Source organism: Entelurus aequoreus, linkage group LG03 (genome assembly GCF_033978785.1).
Source record: "Entelurus aequoreus isolate RoL-2023_Sb linkage group LG03, RoL_Eaeq_v1.1, whole genome shotgun sequence".
NCBI classification, from domain to species: domain Eukaryota; kingdom Metazoa; phylum Chordata; class Actinopteri; order Syngnathiformes; family Syngnathidae; genus Entelurus; species Entelurus aequoreus.
The window spans coordinates 49,506,370-49,523,786 of NC_084733.1; the positions used below are offsets into that span (position 1 = coordinate 49,506,370).

General features: G+C 38.0%; 2 protein-coding genes across 3 annotated transcripts in view; one reads left to right on the plus strand and one right to left on the minus strand.

Annotated features, from left to right (window-relative positions):
* dlst (dihydrolipoamide S-succinyltransferase) overlaps nt 1-2,595 on the minus strand; it is a 45,242-nt gene extending 42,647 nt beyond the window's left edge. Inside the window, exon 1 of the mRNA XM_062042028.1 lies at nt 2,451-2,595. Coding sequence (XP_061898012.1) covers nt 2,451-2,513 — 63 coding nt within the window. The 5' untranslated portion in view covers nt 2,514-2,595. The remainder of the gene's footprint in view (nt 1-2,450) is intronic.
* Nucleotides 2,587-16,000, plus strand: prox2 (prospero homeobox 2). Of its 2 annotated transcripts, XM_062042026.1 has the most exons (6): nt 2,587-2,607; nt 3,577-3,679; nt 4,723-6,219; nt 9,240-9,350; nt 10,497-10,691; nt 15,052-16,000. In XM_062042026.1, exons 2-6 carry the CDS (start codon nt 3,668-3,670, stop codon nt 15,217-15,219), a joined length of 1,983 nt encoding a protein of 660 aa, XP_061898010.1. In that variant the 5' UTR covers nt 2,587-2,607; nt 3,577-3,667; the 3' UTR covers nt 15,220-16,000. The 2 variants fall into 2 exon arrangements, with proteins under 2 accessions (XP_061898010.1, XP_061898011.1); XM_062042027.1 differs by lacking the exon at nt 2,587-2,607 and having other exon boundaries at nt 3,592-3,687.
* The last annotated feature ends 1,417 nt before the right edge of the window (nt 16,001-17,417 follow it).

Here is a 17,417-nt window from a genome sequence, read left to right on the forward strand (position 1 = left end):
TGTACATATCCTACCAAGTCAGTCCTACACTGTTCCAATGTCCATTTCTCTGATGATGCAATTGTTGATGCTGATTGTTGATGACTGAAGTGTTGATACCAACCAAACCTAACCCCCCTCCATATCCCACACCCCGGATTGTAAGTAATGTAAATAATTCAATGTATATACTCTGATGATTATCTTGTGTGATGACTGTATTATGATGTTAGTATATATTTGATAGTATATATCTGTATCATGAATCAATTTAAGTGGACCCCGACTTAAACAAGTTGAAAAACTTATTCGGGTGTTACCATTTAGTGATCAATTGTACGGAATATGTACTTCACTGTGCAATCTACTAATAAAAGTTTAAATCAATCAATCAATCAATCAATCAATCAATCAATCAACATAGCTGTAAACCTGGCTTCACCTAAGGAAGGCACACGTGACATACACAAAGCCTAACCAGCCAGATTTGAATTGTTGTTTTGGGTAGTAGACGGGATCTTTGATCCAAGACACAACTTACATTTAACTAAAATGTTATTTTCTTTGTGCTCGACAAAAGAAAAGAAGTGAAAATATCTCATACTTGCCAACCCTCCCGAATTTCAGTGCCTCTCCCCGGGACAACCATTCTCCCCAATTTCTCCCGATTTCCAGCCGGACTTAAGGCACGCCCCCTCTAGATCCTTGCGGACCTGAGTGAGGACAGCCTGTCGTCACGTCCGCTTGGCCAACCAAAAAGTAACCACAGTGTATAGTCGTATAGTGTTCTGTGGTTACTTTTTGGTTGGCCAACGGTTTACGTTGTATTGCGCACCCTCCTCCCCTCCCTCCCCTTCCCACACCCAGACACACACAGAGCGCAGAGGAAGAATCAGAAGCACGTCACTGAAGCGCTGCAATAAAACACACTCAGATCCTCTGTTTCTAGCCGATACTACATAAAAAATAGCGTAAAATAATGCAGTAACGCATCATGTAGTAACGGTAACTGAGTTACTGAATATAAAAAATAACGCGTTAGATTACTAGTTACCGCCGAAACTAACGGCGTTACAGTAACGCGTTACAAGTAACGCGTTAGTCCCAACACTGCATAGCAGTGATTAAAAATCCCTCATTGACATTACCATTAGACATTTATAAAAAAAAAAAAAAAAAGAACAATAGTGTCACAGTGGCTTACACTTGCATCACATCTCATAAGCTTGACAACACACTGTGTCCAATATTTTCACAAAGATAAAATAAGTCATAGTTTTGGTTCATTTAATAGTTAAAAAATGTTTACATTATTGCAATCAGTTGATAAAACATTGTCCTTTACAATTATAAAAGCTTTTTACAAACATCTAATACTCTGCTTGCATGTCAGCAGACGGGTAGATCCTGCTGAAATCCTATGTATTGAATGAATAGAGAATCCTTTTGAATCAGGAAAAAATCGTTTTTGAATCGAGAATCGTGTTGAGTTGAAAAAAAAAAAAGATTTTGAATCGAATCGTGACTCCAAGAATCGATATTGAATCAAATCGTGGGACACCCAAAGATTCACAGCCCTATTATGGACCTTACTTTATCTAGGTTTTACAAGCAACAACATTGAAAGCACAGGATTTTTAGTACAATATTTAAAAATGTGATAATATTTCCAAAACCAGTCAAACGTCTGGACGTACTTGATCATAAAAATGAGCACTGTATATTATGTGCATGTGACAACAGGTTATGTAACAAGATCCGGTGGTCATTTGGGTTGACGGTTGAAAATGGAGTAAACATCAGGAATAAGACCCGGGGTGAAAGGTCACATATAGACGTGAGACGATGCCCCCATTGACACCAAGTATAAATATGTCAGTCAAACATGAGCTTAACATGCATGGTTGCAGCAGCTGCTTGACCTAACAAATAGGCATAGATATGTTTAGGTAAATTAACCACAACAACCTTACATTGGCCAACTAAGTTCTTGTTACCATAAGATATACGTATTCGGTTTTCGAAGTATTAACATATATAAGTCAAGATAGATAATTTGGGCAGCGGTTTCCGCTCGCAAAGCCTAATTTGACAGCTACGCTTATCAACGTGCTATTTGAAAACATTAAAATGACTTGAGTTAGCAATAGCATGTTCTTGCTAGTTAGCCAGTAATGCAAAGTTTCAGATAACTTTGACGGTATTGCTGTGTTTAAAGACAGACCAACGCTAAGCTATGATAGCAACAACCTGGATTCATAGAAATGTTGCAGAAGGTAGCACCGGCACACAGGAGACCTAACCGGCGAAGTGTCATACTGTCCTTGGCTCACAATGTTAAGGCCTGTTCCGTGGCCTACAGTAGCTAATGCTAAAGGCTGAACCACCGCCCGAAGCCACGGGCAAATGCAGCGAGTGGTTCCAACCGAGGTCATTAAACAAACTGCTTTTTCTCGGGCTGGTTGGCCTACCTGGCGGATGGCAGACAGGGAGCGACCAAAATTCTTGGACAAACACCGGGAATGGGATAACATGATGGCTGTTGTGACAGCAGCCTGCCAACCGAAGGGTAGCGGGTCACCGCGGCAGGCTGGAAAGGAGGAAGTGCCGTGGGACAAACTAAGTGCAGTAAGCTATGGGGGGTGAAGGCAGTCTGCATATTTACTCTTCTGAACCCTACAACATATCTGGTACTGTAATCCAGTAAATATATAGTTAAAATACATCAAATAAATACATATGGGTAATGATGAGGTTATGTTAACATGGTGTAATAAAACATGAACTATTGAATATGGCAAACACCCCTTCACAATACACATAATCGTTTATCTTTGAGCGATTAATACATTGTAGTAGTCTACTTTATGAAAGTCTAATTGTAGTGAAAGCACTCGATCACTATGGCAGGACTATGGACAATATTCATGACAATTTTGTGCTTTGTTTTAAAGATGTGCTATTTGGATTTACACTGTATGAAAAACAATTTGAAAATGAATTTTAGCTTTGCAACCTCATGATATACTATTGGCTAAGTTTTGTATTCATAAATGTAAGTTTCTCAATACCCGACCTGTTTTTTGTGCCGTTGAAAAGAAAGAAGAATTCTACTTTATGAAATGAATTCTACCTCTAACAACCAAAAAGCTATGAAAACTATGATGCTGTGTTCCAAATTTGGATTATTTACAGAACTTGTGTGAGTTTATGGCTTTACACTTTGTTACATATAAATAATTTGCATTCTATTTTAGTTACTTTATTGAGTTTCCAACCCCCTGGCGCTGTTTTGTACTGTTTCTGTACTTGTTTTGTTTATTATTATTTCTTGATTGTTGCATATTATAAATAAAGGTTTATAAAATTTAAAAAAAAATACAATAACAAAAAGAAAAGTAAAAGGAAAAAGAAAGTCTAATTGTATTCATTTATAACAATAAATTGTGCAAAAAAATTAAAAATACCTTAAGGCTGGTGTAAATAAGCTATGGATTTCTTTGCACATTTCCAAATGTTCTACATGGTTATTGTTGGGCTTTCAACCTGGGAGATGTAAGAATCCTAAGCATGAACTGTCACTCCACTTGTCCTCAGGAGTGATGCGTTCACCACCACGCCCCCTGAGCCCACTTCAACGCTCTCGTGCACTGCTCACACACCACATTGTTCGTAAGGCTGTCAGCCCATGCAGCAACAGGTAAGAAGGTCCTGTCACTTTACTCACTTTTTTCTTTCTGAAGCCAAATTCGACCACTTCTTGGCTTGATTTTGTGTGCAGGGTCTATTCTGCTGTATTTTGTAGGACAGATATTCTAGGAACTTTCTTTTGTTAGATGCATTTTGAGTACGTACAATTTCCGGTTTTATAAATACGTTTTTAATCGCTCTTATATTGGCCGCAGAATACATAAACCACTTTTTCTTTGGTGTGTGCTTTTTAAGACTTTTTTTTTTTAATATTACATGTTTATTGAATTTATACACTGTCAGTGTTAAAAAAAAATGACAGTACAATTATTATCTTAAATGAGAGAATAGTTGATGTAAGCGAAAAAGTAACATATGCTCTCAATGTGCAGTTATGTAACTCAATTTTGGGTGGAAAGGGTTTTATTGACTTTTTGTCTACAAGCCCTAATCTAAGTACGTAATTATAAATAATTTATATGATAATTATTGTACCTATGTGTATGTTATTATGATGTGTATATTATATAGTAGTAATTATTATATAATTTAGAATTTTTTTGGATAAACAATCAAATAAAATTATGATTTAAAATTAAGCAAAATGTATTATTATATTGACTGCCATACACTCATGTCCTAAATGTGTTTTTTAAATCCCATCTATTCCAGCTGTATTTGATCAACAATAATGCACTTATTGAGTAACACGCATGGTTCATTTTGTGATCCCCAATGTGCACTGATGGAGAAAGTGAGAGGGCGAGTAAATGGATGTTTGCTTTTTTAAAATAATATCTGAACATTTTGAATGTTGAAATCAAAATGTTGCTTTTATCTTTTTTATCACTATAATATGAAAGGAAAACATTCTTTCAACTCTTTGAATAAGATCACTGGTCTTGAGACAAAAACAAGATCTGAATATCCTCTTTAATATTCAGACATTTAAAATATATTCATCAATGGCTTTTTCAATGTAGTTTTTACACAAGGTAACTTTTTCAGTATTATTTACCTCACTTTACTATTTTTGTGTGTATTTATTTCCAGATTGAGATTTTTGTGAACATGAATCTAAGCCCTTCTGACGAGAGCGGACACAACTCCACTGAAGGTTGCCTCGAGGATGACAAACACAATGTCACACTGCCCTGCTTACGCAGAAACATCTACGATGAACCGCTTGCTTCCTACTCCAACGGATCCATCATATCCCAACTTCTCCGTAAAACCATCCACAGCAAAAGGGTACTAGATGAAAGCCATTTCTACCTTTCAAACTCTACTGCTACTGACTCCGGACAGGAGGACCGCAGTAGTGTGTCTTCAAAGGATAGCACAGCAGAAGGATCCTCCCTAAATGGCCACATTTCTACCAGGTGCAGCCCAGATGGAGAACATCCTATGTCAGACCACCTGCAAGCAAAGAGAGCCAGGGTGGAGAACATAATCAGGGTGATGGCTGGGTCTCCAAGCAACAGGCCGCATGGGGACAATGAGAGACTCGAAAATGATGGCCGAGACACCAGAGAGTGCAGAGAGGCATACCGGGAGAACAAACGTAAACAAAGGCTCCCTCAGCATCAGGAACACAGCATTGGAGGGCCGGCAAGTAGAAAACCTAAAAGTGACTACCATGATACAAACAACAAAGATGAGGAGTGCCACAAACTAAAAGAGCAACTCCACAGCATGCAAAGGCTTCTACGTCAACTCCAGGAAAAATTCCTTCAAGTGTATAACCGGGAGGATGCTGATCATGATAACAGGGAAAGGGCAGCTGTAGCAATCGAGTGCGACAGCCGAGTGATTACAGAGTGTGATGACAGAATCAAAGTAGTTGGTCACTTTGCACACCATAGGGAGAATCAGAACCTTCGGGAAATCTTGAAGCAAGAGCTCTCTAAAGCTGTGAATGAGTGCGTGGACAGGGTGTTTACAAAGGTGTCCTCATCAGGGCTGGATCTGTCCGCTCAACAGCGAATGTGCCCGTCGCCAGATATGCAGATCAGCTCAGGTACTGGCAGAAAGAACCAATCAGACAGCTCCACACATGAGCACCTACAAACCGAAGAAGGTGCAGTCAAGCCCCACTCTTTGGAGTATTACGAAAACTCTGAAATGCACCAAGACCAGACCGAGGCCCTGTCACTGGTTATTCGCAAACCTGTTGCGTCGCCTCTGAGCTCAGTCACCCCAACAGTGAAGAGGCCCTATCCTGTGCACCAGACGCCATTCCAGTTCAACTACAGCACACCTCTGCATGATAGTCAGATTCTGGAGCACCTTCTCAAGTATGGGCCGCATTCTAACTACGCAGGTCTCCACTGCATGCCCCATTCAATGGACAGATCCTCTCCAGACCCTGTGGACCTACCGTGGGACACCATCGCATTGAGAGGCAAGGTAACACCAGGCCACCTGAGCCACCACGCTTGTCCCTCTGGCCTGGGCGCAGTGACCGTTGACAATCTATGCCTTCCTCATGTGAAACTTGAGTGTGGCGATCTGCAGAGTATGGCTGACCGACACTCCTACATGTCTCTCAACATATCCTTTCACAAATTAACCACTGTTTCTCACTTTTCAAGCCATGCAGGCTGTTTCCAAACTTAGAAAGTAAAAAGGTCCAGATAGCTGGCAGAAATTAATTGAGCATTTTTTAAATTGGAAAGAGAAGGGCATACAAAAATGCGTGTGAATGCTGCAAGATGATTGCTTTGAGCAAAACAAATTCAAAGAAACAAAATGATGCAAGAACAGTCAATAACAAGACATTTCAAAATAAGTCCTCAATTCATCATAAGTATTTTTGATGGGTTTGGTAGACTCTCTCTGAATGTTCTGAACTGCTGTTTCTATGTTACTACTAGGTTGAACAGAATAATGCTATGGATGTTGTTTAACTTCGTGATGTTTTTTGATCATCTTCCGACATCAAATATGTTGAGAAGAAATCATCAGCACTTTTGTAGTGTAACTCACCTTGAAACTTCAATTGCGCCAAAATGCAATTATATCACGAACCAATTCCACAAAATAATCCAATCATTGAGAGCCAATTCCTAGTTGCTAAATTATATTCCCACAACAGTAGGATGACCAAACGTTCTGTTTTTTCAGGAAGTGTTTTGTTTTCACATTTTTTTGTGATGAAATGATCCTGGTTTACATAAATATGTTGGAAGTTATTCGTCCAGTAAGACTTGAAAAGAGAGCTATTATTTTTTACTACAGAGAGACATTATTTCCATAATTTCAGATATTTTTGCACGCACTGAAACTTACCAAAAGAGACTATTTTAGACACATAACACATGTTAAGTAACCTCTGAGAAGCCTGCAAAAATGTGTGTCTTTGATCATAGATAGTATTATGTAATTTAACAATGTTATATCCATGCAGATAAGGCATACTTTAAATGTATTTAATTCAAAGGCATTTTTGAGTAAACCTTGAGTATCATTTGACTATCTCATTCCTGGGTCAGCCTGCACTAGAGGGGCGTAAGAGCAAGATGGACACTGATCAGGTGCTTTATGGTGATGCCACAGCATCATTTTCCACACATTGCATTTACAGTGCATTATAATGTTGTGGTTGTTCAATTATTTGGCATGGGAGAAGATCCACATTTTGTTTTTTGATTGGGTTTGAATCTGCTTAGCTATGATGCGGCTCCTACTTTTTCGGCTCCTCCCATCTAGGAGCCATGTCTCTGACTAGCATTTGTACAGAACTGTTAATTCATGTGGTTGGGTAAATGTAGAGAACACAACCTAAAGACTGCTGCATGTATAAAGTCCTCAGCTAAAGGTATTGCAATTAATATGAGAAAAACATTGCATTAACACAAATATCTCTCAGCATCCATGTACAGTAGGTACAATTTGACTGCAGTGTATCCAGATAAACAATACAAACACTGCTCTATAGTGCACTTGTATTGACTCCCTGCTTTTTCATTTGGACACACTGTACTTGAGCTTTGACGGGCAGATGTCTGTTACAGAATGGGCAGCACTAGTAACTTCAAGGAGAATTTATTTCTTTGATCTGCCCCTCTTCCCCCATCCAAAATTATGGCGTCTTCTTTAATCTGAGCAGAGTAATGACTTTAAGTCTGGAAAAAGACAAATAAAAAGGAATACAAAGCTTTGATAAGAATTGGCCAGGAACAAAAGCCGATTTTTCAAAGGCATAGAAAGCATCGTGTTCTGTTTCAGGAAGCATCTTTTTTTTTTCCATACTTGAAAAGGTGCAGGATCTATTTCTCCATCATCACAGTGATGGGGGTGCATCTAAAAGGTCACATCTGAGTGCTGGTGGAAATCACAAGTGCCTCCCAACCATAACACTTGAGCTCTTGTCTTGAGCATGTGTTGTTGGGTACCTTTGTCAGAATGCGCACAATTGAACATGAAGTACAAGATGACAACAAATTACTCATGTGAACACAGAAAGAAAACCAACGTTGAGCAAGTTGTTCAATTGCTTAAGACAACTTTTTGATGTCCATATCAGTGTAATTACATTTATTATATACATCATGGAGAAAATCAGCTTTTAGATATATTTTGGCAAGAAATATGTAATGTATTTGAGCTTTAAAGCTTCTCTGCTTCTCTTTGAACAATAGCTCATTAAGCTTTCATTCCCACATCCTTGTTTCAAAGCTAGACCTTCCTAATAAATTTATTATGTTGTGGCCTGATGAAAACATTTTTCGACCTGAGGCTTTGTGATGGACTATAGAGGAACTGTTCATCGTTGCCACAGGCGGGAAATTAGAGTGGCAACTTCATTCATTAAAATGTCCTATACCTATACATTGATTAGGACTGTCAAAAGTTAACTCAAGTTTATACAGGTATATGCAGATTTATATTGGCCGTACACATTTATTTTCCTTAACTGTGTCCGATTTTCTGAAAGGTGTTAAGAGTTGTTATACGGTCAGTGATCAGGACAAATTTCACTCCGAAATACACCCTGACTCAACTTAAGATAAAACCGTTTCTGAGCGGATCATTCAGGTAAAGATCTAAAAAAGTTTTTGTATGTAATTCTGACAATAAAAGTGCATTTGTGTTCAAATATTGGGCTCTTTTTTAAAGTTAAGCAAATTATGCAAGTGGGTTATACCTGTGATTAATCATGATTAATACAAATATAAAAGTATGTATAATCTGATTAGGAACATAATTTGACAGCACAATTTTTTATATCAAAATCTTTTAGCAACGAGGTCAATTTAAATTACCTCGAACTTCATCTTTATTCCTCGAAAGCGAGAGCCCATGCGACATATGTTGTCTTTAAATTAGCCCCTCTTTCGTCTTAACAGCCAGCCATGAAGTGCTTTACTTGCTAATTAAAAATCCCTAATCAAATTCGTAATTCTGTTTTGCCAATAAGCACATGTTAGGGTCATTATTGACTGCACGCTTAACGCCGAGCTAGTCCTCAGCCAAATTGAATTTAGCTGAAGATTGATGCAACACAATACTTTGCTCCACTATCATTTTGCACCACAGATTATTTTGTGTGCCTTAACGTGATGCTGAACATCCAGGAGGGCCTCACCCCGAGTCACCTGAAGAAGGCCAAATTGATGTTCTTCTACACCCGCTACCCCAGCTCCAATGTCCTGAAGACATTCTTCCCTGATGTCAAGGTAATATGTTAATAGCGAAATGCAACAAACTTTAGAAGCGTGTCTACTGCGTCTAACCCGCCCCGGTATCAACTTGTCAGTGTGTGTTTGCGACAGAAAGAGCAGCAGTGTGTCGGAGGAGAGAAACAAAAACGCAGAGGGTTTAAATAACAAAGGCAGTGAGCTGCTAGTGTGTCCTGGGGCAGAGGGAGATACAGAGCTATTCTCTGTTTGAAAAAAGCCTCTCCAGTCAGCAAATGGAGTGACAAAGGACTCTCTAGGCAAGGCATTGCTATTGAGTGTCAACAAGAGAGTTGGTATTAGAAACTTGCCGGCTCTAAACACAACATCCTGTTGGCCTCTTGTGGTCTTGTGTTAAGCCATGACTCTTAACTCAGTTCTAGCCTTCATTCCAAAAGTTCTCCAAAACGGTGGCCCGCAGTTTTCCTAAACTGACCTCCGGGTCAGGGGGCTAGGGGGAGTTTGCTGTGGCGGCGGCGGCGGCCTGCGAACGTCTCCTCCTTGCACACAATCTGGCGGTGGGAAGTGGCACGGAACAAAAGAGCGCCTAATCCGAGTGTCTGATTCCATCCTATCAGCCCGAGTCAACACGAGGGAAGCTTCCTTGTGTCCTTACCACGCCGCGTTCTCACACCAGTGGAAGGAGAAGCGTCTTTGATGCCTGCCCAGCCCTTAGGCCTTTTTTCCTTTCACCCATCTTTCTGGATGACAAGATAGAATAACACCACTGATGTCAAGATTGAAGTTTAGAAATACACAGGCCTGGCAGATGTTTTTTTACGGGTTGGAAAAGATCTGTGCAATTTGCGTCTGGGAGGGTGACAGAAGATTAGCTGGAATTTTGCCCCACAGGTACCTAACGCAAGTTTCCACAGTCAATTATTGCGACAGCCTTTAATAATGCCAAATCTGCCACAGAGTCCATTAAATGTATTTGATTTAAAAGCACAGAGCTTAATCATTTTAATTTGGTGGGCTTTAATTGAAGTCTCAGATAGGAATGACCAATTTATCCCTTAAAAAAACAATTTTCATTCTCCTTTACATTTCTAAACAGGAGGCGAGATGTCAGGATTGAGGTTTGTTGCCTCAAGACACCACAATTTACTGTCATTTCATTCAAACGTCATCTTTTCTATTTTCCAGTTCAACCGCTGCATCACATCTCAGCTGATCAAGTGGTTCAGTAACTTCAGGGAGTTCTACTACATCCAGATGGAGAAGTTTGCCCGCCAAGCCATTGTAGACGGCATCACCGAGGCCAAAGACATCACAGTCAGCCGAGACTCCGAGCTGTTCCGTGCGCTCAACATGCACTACAATAAGGCCAACGACTTTCATGTAAGTGCCACTTCATTTTCACATGTCTAACAGCACCTTGCTGAGTTAAAAACTCCTGCATGTTCTCCTCGCGTTTGCTCCTCCCTGCTGACCCGTGGGTCACACTGCACCTGTGGCTCGCCAGCCTTCACTGCGATTATCCAAACTCCAGAGTGATGCTTTAGCAAACTGTGGGAAGAGGAAGCCGCAAAATCCAGCTAAAACAACTCCGGATTAGAGGACCCATACGCCTGAGCGAGGCCCAGATTGCTACTGATGCGGAATGCTGAGAAAGACGTTGTGGATTCGGAGGCAGAAGGCCACTCGGTGGGAAAGGGATGCGAGCGTTTTCTTTACCTTGGGACTAAGACATTCCTTTCCCAGCACCGATTTGTGTCAGGAAATGTTGTTTACCAACAACTGTTGTGCCAACTGGTCAGTGGATGGTAAACAAGGGCGGTTTCTCCCAGCATCCTTTGCGACTGCACTTTGTGTGCATGAGCTATAGTCTTAATAGCTTGCACAAAATATTTGTCACATGTTGTTTAATATATTTTATGAAGGATATTTGTTACAATACCTCCAGCATGAATATACACAAACCAAATATGTTTTTAGCAAAATATTTAGATGTTCCTAGGTGACAGGTTACCCTTTACATCAGACCTGGGCAATTCTTTTAACTCGGGGGTCCAAATTTAGAGAAAAATATGTGTCTGGGGGCCGGTATATCTATTTTTAGATACACTAATACAAAACCTCACAATAATGTCTGATTGAATGCTAAAAAACGTTATGACAGACCACCTTAAAAAACGGAATGGAATTTTAAATTTTTGTACTGAATGACACACCCACAATGTCCATAAAAATAAAGAATGCGGGATTTACAATATTAACTATGAATGATAAAACACTGAATACTGACAACATATGAACGTCACACCCCCTCTCGATCGACATATTTTACAATCAAGCGAAACGCAACAAAAATGCAACCAATACAGTAAAATATGAATGTGAAGGGTAAAAAAACCCCACTTACAATCTGATATATCTGATATATCACTAAGCTTTAGAACTTTGTTGTAAAAATCTCCTTCCGAGTCTGTCCCTGACACCCGCAGTTCAGACTGGCCGCTCTGGAAACACTCTGTGGAAACGCTCCCCACCCACACTGCTTGGTGCCTCATCTGAGCTGCTGTGACGTAGATTATCATAGTAACTAGTATATCATGCAAAAGCACAGATTCCAACAATTGAAATACTTTGTATAGTTCAAGACTTACGGTAATTTCAAAACATCGTTGCACATCAAAATTGCAGCTACAGTTTCAATCTTAAAGATCTAAAAAAAAATATTTGGGAATGTCCGGCGGGCCAGATTGAAAAGCTTAACAGGTCGCATGTGGCCCCCGGACCTTAATTTGCCCAGTTCTGCTTTACATTATCCAAGTTATTTTCCAACCAACATCTTTTATTATCAAGTCACATCAGTCGAGTAGTTCCCCGCCTATTCGCGGTTCGGCATTCGCACACCCGTGTCCGGACATTTCTTTTCTCGTCTTTGAATTGTAAATAGTTTTTTGTTAACTTATTGAATAGAAAGTGGTTTGATGACCCTATCTGCAGAGGAGAAGTGCCGCAGCCAATAATTCACCAGAGGGTGCTTGTCTCACAAGTCAATTCTGTCAAAATTCTCAACAGTCATGTTGTATAACTGCACATTTTTTATACTTTATGCCTGTAGTTTTTTCTTAATATGTAAAACAGAATTCATATATATTTAATTGATTACAGTGAGACGCATGGTTTCACAATCAAAATAGGCATTTTTAGGGCTTTTACACTGATTATTTGTTTTTTGCCATCCACTGGTGGTCTTGGAAGCTAACCCCTGATCACCTGTATTTAATGTGATGTTTTTGTTAATAATACATTAATAATAAATAATTATGTTACACATTTTAAAAAGAATGTGAAAAAAATAAAAAATAAATATATTCTATTCTATTTCCCAAATTGACTGAGGAAAATCAACAATTGCCGGTAATTAAATATGCATTTCAACACTATAATTTTATTGGTAATTTTAGACGGCACAAATATATTTTTTAATATATATATATATATATATATATATATATATATATATATATATATATATATATATATATATATATATATATATATATATATATATATATATATATATATATATATATATATATATATTTTTTTTTTAAATTTGAAGAATTATCTTGTTTCCAATGTTTTTCAGTAGGCGTGGGAATCTTTGGGCATCTTGCGATTTGCTTCAATTAAGATTTTTGAAGTGACGATTCTATTCCAAAACGATTCTCGATTCAACAGGATTCTCGTAATATATTTGGTATATAAATTATGATCAAATCTTTTCAAAATAGGTTACAGGTTACAAAAGCTACTCTTGGCTGCTGACGTACGATTTATATGCGGAATGTTGGCCTACACAAGGTCTTTTGAAAAAAATATTTTTTAAATTTCATTGTCATTTGTCTGATAAAAGAAAATTAAGCAACCCAAACTCCAACCTAATCCCATTTTTACAATACTTGGTTTGGTTTGGTTTTGAGTTTATTTCGAACACGTATACAATTACAACATGATACAACATCCCCATTTCCAGTTTTTCTTTTCAACATGTTTGAAAATGAGTAGGAAGGAGCTGAGCTTATTTAATTCTACCCCTTTTCAATTATATGGCAATTGCTAACACTTTTGTTCACTTCCTGTTCTCAATTTATTCACAATATACTCCATAAATAATAACATTAAAAATAAATAATTATCAGTAAAGTAAGTTGTATTTCATATGGTGAGATAGATAAGATTATCAATAAGTTCATAATGTTTATCAACTATGCGTTTGAACAGAGTCTTAAATCGGATCATATTAGTACATTGTTTGATTTCTTTACTTATTCCATCCCATAATTTAATTCCACATACTGAAAGGGACAAGCTGTAGAAAATGGATGGATGGATGGAAATACTAAATGTTTAAAAATAACACTTTCTCTAAGGTTATTTTTATCCTCCTTTGTTGAGACGAATTATTGTACATTGTTGGGTAGCAGGTTATAATTTTAGCAGTTTGCAAATTCCCAATATCGTGGAATTTCAATATTTTTGATCCAATAAAGGGTTTGAGTGTTCTCTATAACCAACATTATGTATTATTGTAACTGATCTTTTTTGTAACATGGTTAGTGACTGAAGCGTACTTTTGTAGTTATTTCCCCATCCATCCATCCATCCATCCAACCATTTTCTACTGCTTGTCCCTTTCAGTATGTACACCCTGGACAAGTCGCCACCTCATCGCAAGGCATATTTCTACACAATAACTCAGATATGGTAACACTAACGAGCAGATACTTAGGAGTTAGGATAGAAATTTACAAAGCAAAAAACATACAAATACAACACTTATTAAATACAATACTAAAAAAGGAATTAATAAAGGCAACAGTATCAATAATAATATTAATATCAATATGGTTGTTTAATATTTTGAATCCAAAAATCGATTCTTAAAAGAAAAAAAATAGCAAACAAAAACCACATTTAAAAAAAACTATTCTCAAAAATTATGAATCGATTTGCATTTGGAATAAATAAAAAATGCGATTTGGATGTGAATTGATTGTTTTGAGCACCCTATTTATCAGAGTTTAACATTAGAAATAAATAGGAAGAAAAAAACTAATTCCATAGCAAATATATTCTTAAGTTTTAGGCTACATCCATCCATCCATCCATTTCCTACCGCTTTTCCCAAACGAGTGTAAATCAACAGCGCCTCTGCTGTTCACAGCCAGGTACTGCACTCTATTTTAACTTTTTTTTTTACTTCAAAATGTGATTAATCAACCATTAATTGCACACAAATGAAATAATTATTGACCATCAGTTAAACCCCTGAATGATTATTATTAAGTGAATAACTTGATATTTACTCTTCTGTTACAAATTCCAGCAAGTCAAGCCAATTAAAGAAGCTTCTGTTTTGAAGTGAACAATAGATGCACTGCATCTGCAGAACCGTGTGTGTGTGTGTGTGTGTGTGTGTGTGTGTGTGTGTGTGTGTGTGTGTGTGTGTGTGTGTGTGTGTGTGTGTGTGTGTGTGTGTGCGGGAGGGGGAGGGGGGGTGATGAAAACAAAGCAGATTGTCCTTTTCATCAGGTAGATTGATGCAAACGTGCTGTGAATGCTAACAGCACATCTAGTCTTGCTGCACATTTTTGGAGCTACATTCTAACAATGTCCAATTTTAAGATAGGATATGTTTTTAGCATGGCCGTCTTTACTCAGTCTCGCTACTTATCTTCTTTTGCAGGTTCCGGACAAATTCCTGGAGGTCGCTGAGATTACTTTGCATGAATTTTACAAAGCCATTTCTGCGGCCAAAGATTCCGACCCCTCATGGAAAAAGGCCATCTATAAGGTGATTTGTAAACTGGACTGTGACGTTCCAGATGAGTTCAAGACGTCTTCCTATTTGTAGAACAAGGTGGACAAAAAAGGGGTTAGGAATTTGGTGACATTGGAAGTTAGCCACTGGAGTATTATCATTTCTTGTGGTGCTTTTTAGTGAAGTGAAATGTAGCTGTTGTTGGATGACTACAGTAGGTAGCTTGTTAATATTCTTGTTGAGGATTATTATTTGGTTGTGTAGTTTTTACTTGTACTTGTATAATAAGTACAGCCTCGGTACTATTAGAAAATTCATGTGTGCCAAATGTTTACAGAGATGTAATTCTACTTTTTTAGTATTATCAACCAAGGATGGGCATTGGAGTACATGAGGAAAATTAACAATCCACTGACATCTAGTCTCAATGATTCATGTTCTGTTTTTTTATTCAAATAATACAATAAATAACTTGATTGACATCAAATTATTTTTTTAGCGCCACTGAAAAGAAAAGCAAAAGTTCACAATAAAAAGGTTAGCATAGCACAGCAGGCATATTGTACGTCAAGGGTTTCAAACTCGTGGCCCATATTTTGTGGCCCTCCTACTTAACGTCATAGTTTAATGTAATTGCGGCCCACACGTCCTGTGTGGCTAATTGTTAAATATACTATAACAACAAACAAACATCAGGCAATACAAGGAGCAACTTCCTGCAAGCAAGCAGTATGTTTCTGACCATCTCCTCTGAAACTTAACTGTTTTAAAATATACAGTATCATTTATACATTTATAATGACTTAAGGTCTACTATAGATCAGGGTCACTACTTTAACTGCTGGTAGTTAACACATTTAGTCACACGGTTAAACATGATTTTAAAGTGTCTATACCCAGCGACCCTGACGTAAATTAAGTTTAAAACCCCTGCTGTATGTTGACCTACAAATGTTTTATATCACCACCTGCTTAGCCACTTGTTTTTATGACAATAATAACAGTAATAGATTTATATAGCACATGTTTTTCAGAAACCTAAAGTGCTTAACATCGAAAACCCATCATTCATTTATTCCAGATTCACACATTAGTGTAGTGTGGTGGTAGACTGACGTAAACGCGACTACCAATCTGTGCCGACAGCCTCTTTGTGACCACTACCAAACATTCATACACCAGGAAGTAAGGTGCGTGAAGTGTCTTGCCCAAGGACACAAGAGCAGTGACTTGGATAGAGGTTTCTGGACAAATCAAATGTATATCCTGAGCCACCTTTGCCCAACTAAACTGTTTTATGGGGCTAAAAAAAGGAACCACAAAATAGGAAGGCACATTTCATTTATTCATTAATATTTGAAATAAGAGATATAATGTATAGTGAGCAGAAAAAAACATTTAAAAAATGTTGCCATCGTACTGTACATTTTCTGGTTATTATTTGTGGGAAAATGACTTTTTTGTTATCTTATTGATGTTTTTGATAGATATTTAGGTTTTCTCATGTTAATGACTTCCACTTAAGTGGCCTGCAGTGGAAAAGAGTAACATTTAGACAACCCTGGCTTATGCTGTTCAGGTGAACTGGAGTCTGTCCCAGCTGACTTTGATTAAGAAGCAAGGTAGACCTTACTGTAGGTGTGTCACCTGTCAAAAACAGGACTCATTTAATAATTTAAAATGCAAACTATTTTAGACTAATTCAACAGCGCCTCTGCTGGTTGCAGCCAAGTAGCACTTCTCATTTCACCTCAATTGAATGGGATTCATCCATCCATGGGATTATTCACCAAAAATAATTTCCTCACAATTATTATTATCACACCAATCCCTTGATTTAAATGGTTGCATTGAGTTTTTTTCACTGTTTTCCATTGATGTGTGTTGTGGAAAAAGCTGCACTTACACTGTATGTGTCTTCAATATTCTGTGATTATGCTGTAACAATTTGCTTGATATAAAGTGCATGTGGAAATAATACAAGTGACTTAACTGTAAAGCATTTGGTGATAATGTTAAGTACAATCATTTCCAGATCATTTTAGTTGTGGACATTGTAATGGATGACGATGTAATTAAAGATGCTCTAAATTATGACATGAAACCACGTCGATTGTGGTTTTCTTTCTCACTAATTACTGATATATCATCACCTTCATGAAAAAGATCTACCGGTACTTTTAGCCGCACATGTTGAAATATGAAAACACTGTGTCCCGGCCTGGAGCCCTGAAGGTACCTCTAATCCACGTGCAGCCAAACTATTCTGCTCACATTGTTCAGCGGAGCCA

What these genes read in the sequence shown, in the direction of transcription:
- prox2 (XM_062042026.1), top strand. An exon ending in GACACTCCTACATGTCTCTC is followed by an intron (nt 6,220 to 9,239) that starts AACATATCCTTT and finishes AACGTGATGCTG; the next exon opens with AACATCCAGGAGGGCCTCAC. An exon ending in CATTCTTCCCTGATGTCAAG is followed by an intron (nt 9,351 to 10,496) that starts GTAATATGTTAA and finishes TCTATTTTCCAG; the next exon opens with TTCAACCGCTGCATCACATC.